This window comes from Xiphias gladius, chromosome 5 (genome assembly GCF_016859285.1).
Source record: "Xiphias gladius isolate SHS-SW01 ecotype Sanya breed wild chromosome 5, ASM1685928v1, whole genome shotgun sequence".
Classification (NCBI taxonomy): domain Eukaryota; kingdom Metazoa; phylum Chordata; class Actinopteri; order Istiophoriformes; family Xiphiidae; genus Xiphias; species Xiphias gladius.
In genome coordinates, this window is record NC_053404.1 from 7434415 (window position 1) to 7447604 (window position 13190).

The 13190-nt window shown below is 39.0% G+C and overlaps 1 protein-coding gene across 1 annotated transcript in view; it reads right to left on the reverse strand.

The window, feature by feature from the left end:
• Positions 1-671: 671 nt before the first annotated feature.
• steap2 (STEAP family member 2, metalloreductase) overlaps positions 672-13190 on the reverse strand; it is a 13904-nt gene continuing 1385 nt past the window's right edge. Inside the window, exons 2-5 of the mRNA XM_040126914.1 lie at positions 8920-9086; positions 5644-6171; positions 2594-2758; positions 672-2297 (exon numbers count right to left, since the gene is read on the reverse strand). Coding sequence (XP_039982848.1) covers positions 2004-2297; positions 2594-2758; positions 5644-6171; positions 8920-9086 — 1154 coding nt within the window. The 3' untranslated portion in view covers positions 672-2003. The remainder of the gene's footprint in view (positions 2298-2593; positions 2759-5643; positions 6172-8919; positions 9087-13190) is intronic.

Here is a 13190-nt window from a genome sequence, read left to right on the forward strand (position 1 = left end):
AATTAGTGTGGGATCCCATGTAAAGGTACACACTGGGTTGGCCACCTGCCATATGGCATAAGAATTGAAGGAGACAGAGCAGAAAATGCATATGTGACACTTGCATAGATGTGTCTTCATTCACAATTCTGATGTCACCATATTTGGCCAGTGATCTGTCTACCTGCATTCCTCAAGCAAATTAGTTTCTGAATGCTGTTCTTTAAGTATAATTGCTATTCCGTCATTCCATTGAATAACCCACCACCTCTCCATCATCACAATGACCTCCAGGATGTCCATGGAGATTCAGCTGAAAGTTTCCATCATCCACCAGGCTCTACTCCACCACTACCAGAGTCTAGAATCTGTGAGATCCTGTCCTATCGCCTGCCTTCATATAAGTCTTTTCTGTCACTAACCTTAATAAAATATTGTTGTTCACTTGAAATTGATCTCTCATTGTAATGACATCACTGCAGTCATACCAAGACTGGATTTTATCAAAGACCAGGAATATGTGATGTGAATGAAATTCTATGGCTGATGAATTAATTGGCATGATATAGAGTAGTAAACAGGCTCTCTAAAATGTTTGTTATTGTATTACAGCCAGGCAGCCATTGCTTTTTACACATTTCAATACAGTCAGAAAATACAGACACATGCATAGACTTGAAACATGCTTTAGATAGGTGATCCATCACAGTGAACATCACATTTTACTTTATTTCCTGTTACAATTATATTACCGCTACATGATAATGCAAGTGAAAGAAGTTTTTGTCAGCTCATGGAAGGAGAGTGAGAAAATTCATTTTTGGTGAACTCAATTAAATGAATTAACTGATTAGTTCACTTATCATCTTTCTGCTGTAGGAAACAGCAGCATTTTTGTGACATACTATACTCAGGACGAAAGGGCATCTTGAGCAGAAGAGATTCATATCAGCCCAAATGTTATACAAACAACAAATAACAGTGATATTGCAGGATCAGCAAATACCTCAAAACATTTGTTGACAGTGTGACATTGTCACCAAAAATGAGAACAATTTCAAACACTGAAAGAGATAATAGTAACTAGATTTGTTCAATGTCACTTACACCTGCTGATTCAGTATAATTTAGTTGTAAGAATAAAAACATTACTAAAAAGACATTTTTCAACCTTCAAGCAGAAATACTGTACGTAATTATGGGGGTACTACAGCAATTTAGTACTGCACTTCTATGAAGTTGGGAGACTCACAAGAGACAGACTTAAAAAAATGGAAAAAATCTTTGCAGCAGAAGCCAAGATGTCCCTACTTTTAGTCCCCAGTATGGGTCAAAAACTCTGGATCAAACACTTCCCATAATGCAACTCAGTAGCGTCTTTTCATTAGACCATCCATGCCCGGTGACCACCTATATCTTTTAAAGCCCATTCCCCAAGTTTTAAAATGCAGACTTTCTGTTTTAAATTGCTTGTCTCTACCCTTAGTGATCACTACGATATGATTGGGGTTATTTTCTCAGACTTCCTATACAATTATACTACTGCTTTCACAAGCTGAGTAGAACTAGTAAAATGACGTTTATGACGTTTACTCCTGTAAAATTGGTGGACCTCCCTGTATTTACAGTAATGACCAACACTCAGTATCTCAATGTAATGTCTGCCAGAACAAAAGGAGAGGAACAAAGTATTGGTGAAATATTGGCAAAGTACTTGGAGCATAATGACAAGATACTGAATATACTGAAAGAATATTCAGTTTTACACTCTGGGCAAACAACATAATAATCATACAAGGTCCGTAGTTATAGGGAAAAGTTACAGTTAATAGGTACACAAGTACACAAATCACATGTCAGCAAAAAACTGATCACAGTAACAAAGTAAGATTAATTTGCCCTTTGAGTGAGAATCGCATGACTAAAAATAGTGTTTATTTGCTTCAATAAAACAGCTTGGCACATGGCAGTATACAATATGTGAAAATCCCAGTTAAGGGGCAGACAGCTCTATGCTGCAGTGATTACATGATGGTGACTCTCTCAGGTGAAACGTGGGTAGCTGAGCCCACTGGCTCAAGGCGCTGAAACCGGTACTGACTGCTGTCCAGGCCCCGCCGGATGCGATTGAGCTTTCGGGCAACACAGGGGAGCAGCAATAGCACCTTTCCCAGTATTACACACACTGGCAGGGCTAGGGCCACCACAAAGCTGGGGGGCAGGTAGAAACGGTAGGCTTCCTCCTCAAACGCTCGCTTCCAGCCAAACAGCAGACAGTGGAAGGTAGCAATGACCAGGGCAACGTAGCCCAGAGTGGACTGGAGCAAAGACAGGAAGACTTGTTACGGTACATACAGTTACAACTGCTATTATCATACAGCAAAGCCAGCCAGCCAGTTCAGCCACATAACTCTAACTAATCTTGGGGACTCCCAAGAATACAGGATCCCTTTGAATAGTGGAACAATCAAAAACATGTTTACCCTCATCTGTATAATTGGGCACTACAGTTGTACACCAGCCTCCTTTGTCCCTTGTCAGAGAGTCTTCTCCAAGGCAGGGGAGATAAGGCACAGCATCAGACTTTAAAAAACCCTGATTTGTATGTTTGTACCTGTATGAAGCTGAATTCCCTCCAGTTGAGCATGCTGTGGACAGATGGAATGGAGGTGATGGCCAGGAGTGACAGGAGCCCAAGACTCATGATCCCAAAGGAAACGTACATCTCCACCCTCCACACCTCCTCCTCATTCCAAGAATTCTCCACATTAGCATGGATCTGCAAACACAGAAGATGCTCAAGATAGAATTCATCACAGTCATCATCTTTCCCTTTTTTTATGCATGGCCAGATCAACCTGCAAAAAGAACTTGGGACAAAGGTGATCTGCTTCAACTCTATTAAACCCCTATTACCACAACTACAGTTTCTACTACCTACCCCAGATTTGCTGTGTGGTAATTTGATTAAATCCATTAATTCAGGAATATGGAACATTGAAGTGCAAAAATTAAATACTGAGGTTCTTAAAACTACATTTTCATTACCTCAATACTCAGTACTACAACTGGACCTACCTTAAAGCTCTTATGATGTCACTATACTGCATATTGTGCTTAAATAGTGTACATTCCCATAAAATGTTCAATTAATTTAGTGCAAGTCTGCACAGATATTTGTATGGACCCTTGTAGACAGGATCAGTATTTGTCACTGCAGAAATTTATGACAGTACGGACATAATGTGCCTAGTAGTGTGTTGATTACACATTTGAGAAACACGTCTGTGTATGCAGACACCCAGTGTAGTACCGAATTGGATAATGTCTATATATGTAATGTTTAGTGTTTTTGAATATTTCTGGCACTTAAGCATGGATTTGTGTTTTCACTGAAAGGGGTGGATTTCTTCATTATATGGATGTATACTATGGTTCAGTAGTGGAAAGATAGTAACTGTTTTCTGTTTTTTATTATTTGATTTTTCAGGTAAAATTCATCCAAAGGTTGTGGAAAGAAGTGTTAGTCTATATACTATATTATGAACTGAGATAATTGAGGTTATTCTCCAACAATAATGATCTGTTCTACTGACATGCAAGTACAAGATTGCAAAGGTTGTTGGAGCTGACAGAAAAAAAGCCTCTGGACATTGCTACCACAAACAAGTCAGTCATAATCAGTTATCATATTTGAAAAAAAAAAAAAGTTCTATTTCAGTGCCCACACTAAAATATGAGACTAGTTTTTGGAAATTTTTGGAAATTCTGGACTTCGGGTATATCAAATAGCTTAAAGGAATGGTTCAACAGGAGTGTGCTTATTTGCTTATTTCTTTGCTTATTAGTAAGATGAAGAGGTAGATATCAGTCTAATGTTTGTGTGTTTGGTGCAGAGTGGACAAGGTTAGAGGATGTAGTTAGCCTAGCCTAGCATAAAGACGGGCAACAGAGGAAAACAACTAGCCTGGCTCTGTCAAAAGTACAAAATACACCTACCAATATCTCTGAATCTCACTCATTAACACTTAATTAACAGCTTATTTATCTTGTACACAAACAAAAATCTAAAAATTATCAATTGTGGTTGTAGGCAGAGTTATGTGCTGGAACTATGTCTTGACGAAGTGTATAAATTTGCCTAATATTTCTGTGCAGCATCTCTAGCGGGTGCCAGATAGAGTCGGTGAGCACAGGTCTTGGTTTTGGTTTTGTAAAGGTACAATGGTACCAAACATAGCAGTGATGACAAGACTCCAGGAATATATGTCCAGCTGAACTTTAGAGGTATTGGAATGTGTATTTTTTAATGTTGAACTTTCCTCCTGCCACTAGTCTTTATTCTAAGTTAGCCTAAACACACTATAAGCCTAAACACACTATACTTAAAGCACAGATAAGAGATTGATATTGATCTTTTTATAACATATCATATTAAATCTATCTATCTATACATGCGCGCACACACACACACACACACACACACACACACACACACACACACACACACACACACACACACACACACACACACACACACACCCACCCCTGAATTTCAGGTACAGAAATTTGAATATCTTCAGAAATAAATGCAAATTAATACAATCTTTATAATCAAAATATTTTAATCAAATGTCTAGATTTACTGAACAAAAGCAAATAAAAAAATAAAAAACTTGCATAAGAGTGAAATAATACAAACACAAAACGTACCCCAGACACAATTATTGGCACTCTTCACTAATATTTGGTCGCAGAACCTTTGGCGACAATGACAGCCTCTAAACGTTTCTTGTAGCTATCTAGAAGCTTCCTGCACCTGTCTGCTGTTGGTTTCTGCCACTCTTCCATTGCTATGCATTTGACCTCTTTTAAGTTTGCAGGAGTCCTTTTTGCAATGGCAAATTTTAGCTCTCTCTAAAGTTTTCAATGGGATTTAGGTCAGCACTCATTGCTAGCCAGTTTAAAACAGTCCAGTCCAGTTTTCCTTTTCAACCACAATTTTGTGCTGCTGGATGTGTGCTTTGGGTCACTGTCCTGCTGAAAGACCCAAGACCTTCACCACAAACCTAGTTTTCTGACACTGGGTAAAAAATTTCTCTCTAAAATGCCTGGATAATCTTCTGATTTCATCAATCCTTTGATACATTCAATGACCCCAGTGCCAGAGGCAGCAAAGCAGCACCACAAAATGAAAATGAAAGTGGGAAATTATGGTTTTATGCAGTAAAACCATCATTCATTGGTTAATTCAGGTCATGTCAACACTGAAAATTAAGCACAAGTGAGTCTTATTTGTTTTTTATTTTTGTTTGAGGAGCTAATTCAAATTCATCAAAAGGGTGCCAATAATTATGTCAAGTGTACATTTTATTTCTGTTTTTTTATTTAACTACACAAAAGCATATTTTGTTGTTGTTTTTGTTCAATAACTTTGCAAATTTTATTAAATATTCTGATTATACAAAATCGATTAATTTGCATTTATTTCTGAAGATATTCTGAATATATATATATATATATATACATACATATATATATATATATATATATATATATATATATGTATAATATTACACTGGCATTTTCCACCCTTGTGTGGTGGAAGGTCAAACTTATGAGTAACAGTGTCGATATGATGTCAGTAACCTCCATCTTACTGACCTGCTGGTAGGCGGTGTTGAGCAGTAGGTACCTCTCAGACCTCCTCATGGGCAGACAGAGGCTGTAGAGAACATGGACAGCAGCCAGGAAGAAGCTGAGGAGGCCCATTTGTTTCCGGCTCTGCAGCCAGCTCTCCAGCCAATGTGGGAAATGCCTGTACTTGGTACCATAGTAGAGCTGGTGAGCGGCTGCCAGCTGGCCTGCCAGGTACACCAGGGCCAAGAGAGTGATAGCGACAGTGGGCAATGTCCGGTTCACCACCTCTATGGGGATCTTGTAGAAGTCACTCTGCTTGTATTTCACATATGGGTGGATGATATCTCGTACAAAAGAGTAAGCAAAAAAGAAGATGGAGAGGGCCACGGCAGCGAGGACAGGGCCCTTCCAGCCGGAAAATAACTGTATGGGCATGTTCTCAATGTCCCGTGAAGAAGACAGGGTGCCCATATCCACAGGATGGAAGTTGAGCTGGCGGGCTAACTCCATAATCTGCTGTCGAGCCTCCACCGAGTCACTGGAGATGAACACCTACACAGAGCCAGAATTACAGAGAGGAGGATTAGGAGGTGCAGTTATGAAAGTGAACCAGGAAGTATGGAACAGAGAGGAGAGGACATATGACATATAGTACTGAAAATGACATCTTCCTCTCTACCACAGAGCTCCGTTGTTGTCCAAAAACTATTAAAAATACATCAATGAGTCACGGTGTTGCACTGGGTGTCCTTTTCCTTCATTGCCATGAAGTCAATCTCACATGCCGCCCTGCTATTAGAATACTCACTAGAGCACCAAATGAGGAATAATTCACTCCTTAGAGTAGTCCCCAACAAATGCACCATTTCCTGCTGTTTGAGTAACGTCTGTTACAAACTACAGTGACCAGCTGTTTTAGGAAATTTCTGGACCTTTTTTTACTGTAAAATGAAACACTATATCTGTGTGGTGTTTTTAAAATAGATATGTCATATTTATGCCCTCTGTAGGAACCAATGGGCCTGGGGCTGAGAGCCACAGACAGGGTAGGGAAGGCAGAAAGTATTGAGAAATTAAATAACATGTTGTTGGTTTTGCGCTTGCATCGGATTTAACTATAAGGAAAATACAGAATATTTCCTCCCAGCAGTTACATATGTGCTCTCCCTGTAAACTGTACATCAAAAATTATTTTTCTGCCAAAAAAAGTCCAAAACTTTTATGTCTTTCATTCAAGAGCCATTTACCTGATACTGGTAGTTAAGTGAAAATTGTTTTGTTTTGTTTTAAACTATCCTTACCTCCTCTCTAGAGGATTTCTGAAAACACATTGCTTTGTAATAATAATCCTACCAATAAATGGAGAAATCTCTCTCTTTCTTCCTGTCCTTCGACTTTCTCGACAACCACTCATCTGATCCACCTCAAACCTGGTGGGTGTATTGCTGAGGACCCAAGGTGGATGAGTGGCTCTCGTGAAAACTGAAGATGCAAACATAAAATAATCTATATGAACCCTACCCAGCCATCCAACTTGCAGAGAGTTCTATGACATCACAAGTGTGACATCATGACTGACGTCATCAGTGACATTACAGAATGTTTCTTTGTGAGTTTGCAAATAGAACCTACTACGCCGTCAGGCTATGTTTTTGTAACAATGCCACGCACCACCAGGCAAATTTTGAACGGGCATTTTCACTGGAGGAATCCTCAGTAACTCAGCCAGGTGCTTTGAAAATCAAAGCTCTGTTTTCCCCTTCTGAGTTTTGGTGGCCATTAATGGGCTACGACCAAGCTACGTGCCTGTGTGTGTATTTGGTGTGTACACACACACACACACACACACACACACACACACACGCGCGTCCGTCAGTTTGGTTGGGAAATGTCTGAACTACCATCTTCAGGTCTCTCCACAGATGTTCTATAAGTCTGGGTTTTGGCTGGGCTGATCAAGGACAGTCAGAGACTTGTCCTGAAGCCCCTCCAGTGTTGTCTTGGCTGTATGCTTTGGGTCACTGTCATGTTGAAAAATGAACCATCACCACAGTATCAGGTCGCGTGCACATCGGAGCAGGTTTTCTTCAAGGACCTCTCTGTATTTGGCTGTATTCGCCCTTCCCTCAATTCTTACCAGTCTCCCTGTCCCTGCTGCTGACAAGCACCCCACCACCATGCTTCACTGTAGGGATTGTATTAGCCAGGTGATGAGCAGTGCCTGATGTTTGCCTGACATAGCACTTGGAGTTCTGCTCAAAAAGTTCAATTTTTGTCTCATCAGAACAGAAAATATTTTTCATCATGCTCTCTGAGTCATTTAAATGCTGTTTGACAAACTCCAAGTGGGCTGTGATATGCCTTTTACTCAAAGTGGCTTCCATCCAGCTGGTCTACCATAGAACCTTGACTGATGGCATGCTGCTGAAAATGCTTCCAGCAGTTTCTCCCATCACTGCAGAGGACTTTTGAAGCTCTGTTAGAATGACAATTGGGGTCTTGGTCACCTCTCTGACCAAGGCCCTTCTTGCCTGGTTACTCAGTTTGACTGGACAGCCAACTCTAGGAAGTGTCGGGTGGTTCCAAATTTCTTCCATTTCACAATTATTAAGGATACTGTGCTCCTTGGAACACTCAACGCTAGAAATGGTGTTATACCCTTGCTCTGATCTATGCCTCACCAGTTTTATTGTGGAGGTCTACAGAGTTCCTTGGAATTCATGGCTTGGTTTTTGTCCTGACATGGAGTGTGAAATGTGGGACCATACACAGGTGTGTGCCTTTTTAATCTCCACATGTCCTATCATTTCAATTTGCCACAGGTGGACTCCATTCAAGTTCTAGACACATCTCAAGGATAATTAAAGCAAAGAGGATGCACCTGACCACAATTTGGAAGGCCACAGCAAAGGGTCTGTATACTTCTGTAAGTGAGAGATTGCAGTTTTAAAAACATATTTTCACTTTGTCATTATGGGTTAGTGAGTGTAGGCTGAAGGGCAAAAATGGCAATTTTACCAATTAAAAATTAAATGTACAACACAATAAAATGTGCCAAAGGTGAAGTGGTCTGAATACTTTCTGAAGTCACTATACAACCACCTGTTATCATGTGACCAAATGTCCATACTTAAGTGACTTGATGATAATTGAGCCATCTCATTGAGATCTGACCAAACAATTCCAATCAATACTGAAGACTGTGAACTGTAAAAAGCCGTTGAAATATCCAGAAAAAACCTTGTATGTGGACCTTGACTTATGTTCACTTTTTGCTGAATAGAATATGTTTGATTGGACCTGTGTACTGGCATCTTTGGGGCAGCTCTGCTGCATGGCCCAAGCTGAGATGCCATTGAAGCCTTTGACCACGACGGAGTCTGGGAGCAGTGAAGCCAGATACTCGGCGTTAGACTCTGGATACTGGTTCAACCTCCTGTTGTTACTCACATCCACTAGGATCTTTCCTGCAGGACAACAAGATAAACACAATTCTGTAAATAAAGAAATTAAATATACACTAAACTTGCTGCCTGCCAGATCTTGGTTGTTTTTAACTGTGTTTTTTAACAAAATTAAGAATTTTAGTCATTGGATGCCTAGATTTTAAGTTATTTCAAGTTATCAGTGCAACAGCTACAGCGGTGAGCAGAGTGAAACCACACGCTTGTGAGGGAGACACCAGAAACCTACCGACGCCTGATCTTCGCAGAGGGTCCAGTTTATTCAGTAGGTTTCAATTCGCATAACCACCACTGGACCCAATAAATCATGCCTCCACTTGCCTCACCATCCGGATGCGACAGCTGTTTAAAAAATGCTATAAATGTATTCAGCTATCTGTTGATAATTTTAAATTTTAGATACTCTTATTCAAATTTTGCAGCACAGATCCTGTCCTCTGTGCTGTTATTTACATCCTCCCAAACCCAATCAATGTTTTGTTATCTGATTTCTCTGAATTTTTATCCTCCATCATACTGAGCCATTGACCCAGAGGATTATACGCTGCTAATGTTTCTGTGATCACTTCACGTTCGCTGATTACTTCCATGTACTTTTGATGCCCTTTGACTGGGGACCACACACACAAAAGAAATTACCTTTGCAAAAGGTCACTAGACACGGAAACCCAGTGTAAATTCTCTGAGCTGGTTACTTTATCCAATCTATCTAACATAAACAGCTCAGTAAATTAAATGATTGATGTTGTCAACAGCTACCTAACTAATATTTTAAATAAAGTTGCCCCATTCAAGGAAAAAAAGAAATGATCTAATAAAATGTCACCATGGATGACAGATACCGTTCATGAGTGAAAGTGGAGGAAAACTGGTCTGGAAGTCCCTTGTAATATCTGCAAGGAACAAACATTATCTTTTAACTCTGCCATAAAATATTATTGCAGAGAGTAACAATGATCCCAAAACACTGTTTCACAACAATAAACCATTTGTTCAATCCTGCCCCTGTCAATGATGTCCTGGACCAAATATCATCCACTAGATGAGAGGAATTTGCATTATTCTTCAACAATATAATTATCTCCATAAGAGCAGTTATTGTCATTGATGCTGATAACAGCACCAATCGGCCTAGTAAAAATACTGCATAAATGTTGACATTCACCGCAATTTCTGATCAGGAATTATATGAGCTTAATGCATGGATCTTGATGTAAAAAAAAATCAGACATTCATTTTGTTGAGATCTATGAGTTTTTACAATTTGGTGCAGATCCAGATAATAATCCGGATCTCTAGATAATAATCTGGATCTGGTGGAAGAAAATGCAGAATCTGCATTACACACAGAATTGTATTTTCTATCTCTTATGAAAAATAAATCATTTACATTATCAGACTACTTACCTTTTCCTTTTATTTTTCATTTTAAGAGCTACACAGACATCTGTAGGATTGTTTGGCCTTGGTGGTGGTATGCGCTCTACTGAGTGCCATTCTAGTTTAAGAATTGTTTCAACTGTATGCTTCACTCTGTCAGAAAGATCATTAACATATCTCTTGAAACTGGTTGTTTTCCATAATACTTCAGAATTGCAGATATAAAACCCCTATTGAAAAAAAAACAACTAGATACTCATGTCTTAAATAACTATAGTTCTATATCAAATCTCCCATTTTTAAGTAAGATACTGGAAAAAGTTGTTTTTTGCCAAATTACCAAATACCTGAACAAAAACAATATTTTAGAAAAGTTTCAGTCAGGGTTCATGGCAAATCACAGCAAAGAGACAGCCCTCAGAAACGTTGTCAGTGATCTCAGGTTCAACACTGATGCCAACAAGGTCTCCGTTTTACTTCTATTAGATGTAAGTACCGCCTTTGATACAATTGACCACAATATTCTTATTGAGCGCCTCTAGAACTGGGTTGGCCTTTCTGGGAGTATTGGTCGATTGGTTCTGCTCTTATATATCGTATAAAAAAAATGTTGTCACTATGGGAGATCTTGTGTCAGGGAAATATGAGTTACCTTTTGGTCTTGCTTGGGAAAGCTGCCTTGGTCCTCTGCTTTTTTCATTGTTTGTTTCATTGATTGTTTCTTTTGGGTGATATTATCAGAGAACATAAACTTAAAGGGGACCTATTATGCTCATTTCCAGCTCTATATTTTTATTCTGAGACTGCACTGGAGTAGCTTTGTATGATTCACAGTTCAAAAAGGTCCGTATTTATCTCAAACAGCCTGTTAAACAGGCAATATTAGCTCAAGCCTCCTTAAAAGCCCACTTTCTTCGGATTGGCCAAATATCTGGAAGCAGCGAATCCAGCGCTTGTGAGCACCGCCTTATCATCTTACTGGTGTGGAGGTTGTGAAAGCAAACTGTAAAACTAAGTATCATGACATAATTAATTGGAAATGGCAACTTCTCAAATCCAATACGGAATATAAAGTGGACAGCATGAACATCCGTAGAAACAAAGATTACAGCAGGATGTCTCTGTTTGGTAAATATTATGCCCATTACCTGCTTATTGTGTGACATAATGGTGGATTTAGTCTTCCAATCACAATTCATATAGAAGAATTTTTCTATATATGTCCCTGTTATATATAGTTGTAAATGTGGGAAATGTGCTGAAAGGCTGATTGAGCTGAAAATTTCTGCTGTCAGGAAATAAAAAAGCTAAAATTGCTAGTAAAATGTTATTCTGCTGTCGCCAAACGAATGTATAGTAAACTTGCAACTTGCAAACTTGTAAACTTATTTGAATGCTAAAGTACATTAAATGCCTATAATACTACTCAAGTAGACTTTTTCAGGAGAATGAGCTGTGTTTGGAGCGGATGACTGGATAAAAAGAAATCAGCGACAAGGTGACGTCAGCTTGACGCAGAAGTATAGAGAACCATTTGAAACCTAATATTCAGAGCGGTCTGACGCCTGAGCTTTTGTCCCACAAGGATTGCTTTTACATACAATTATCTCATTTTTTTAAACTTTGGCCGCCCTAAATATGAAGATCCGACACTGTAACATTATATATATCACAGAAGATAAGGAAAAGCATAACAGGTCCCCTTTAATTTCCACAGCTATGCTGATGTAACAAACTTGTATATTTCATTGGATCCAAATGATGACCAAACCCTCTGCCATTTAACAATTGCAGTAAACAAGTAGATGCAAACCAAATTTTTTAAATGTTGACAAAACAGACATTTTATTAGTGGGTCCATAAACAAAAGGAGAGCTAGTTCTCACCAAACTTGGTAGTTTGACCCCATAGGTTAAATCTGAAGTTAGGAGCCTGGGCATTGTTCCCTATTACCCTTGCCTTCCTTGTGTATTTAAGTCCCTGTATTCCCCTTACTCTTTGTCAGCCCATCTGTTTTGTTACCTGTGAATGTTACCAGTGTTCCTGTTTCCCTGTTACTGGATTATCTGTTTTTGTTTCCTGTTTTTTTTGCCAGCTCATCTACCCATGTGCTTGTAAGCCAGTTTTATTCATTTATTAAAGCACCTTCAGTGCCCTTACCTGCCTTCATGTGTGTGTCTGCACTTGGGTCCTAAAATCTTTGAACCGTGACAGATCTCACTGGTTTGGGACCGGTCTATGTTAGTAATTCTTGTTTTATAATCCTTCATGGACTCTTAGATCCTCATCTGCTGGTTATCTAAATACAAACTATCACACTAATAAGAAAATCAGCAGCTCAGCCTTTTTTACCTATGCACCACAACTATGGAATTTCTTTCCCAGTGATTTAAGAGATGCAAGCCCTGTGGAACATTTTTAAATGACAATTGAACACTTTATTCAACATTGCTTGTGTCATTTTTCCTTTGTTTTATCTTTTACATACTATCTTGTTCTTGTGCCTTCCTTTGTTTTATTTCTACCTTTCACATATTTTATTTTTGGCATACCTGTTCTTGCTATTTGCTACTTCTTTTGTTTATTATTCATGTGATTGCTTGGTTTTAATCACACAATACATGCACTACTTTTAATTTGCCTGTCTCTATTCTTGTTTCTTAACTTTGTTGTAAAGCACTTTGAGCTACACTCCCTGTATGAAAGGTGCTATATAAAATTTATTAT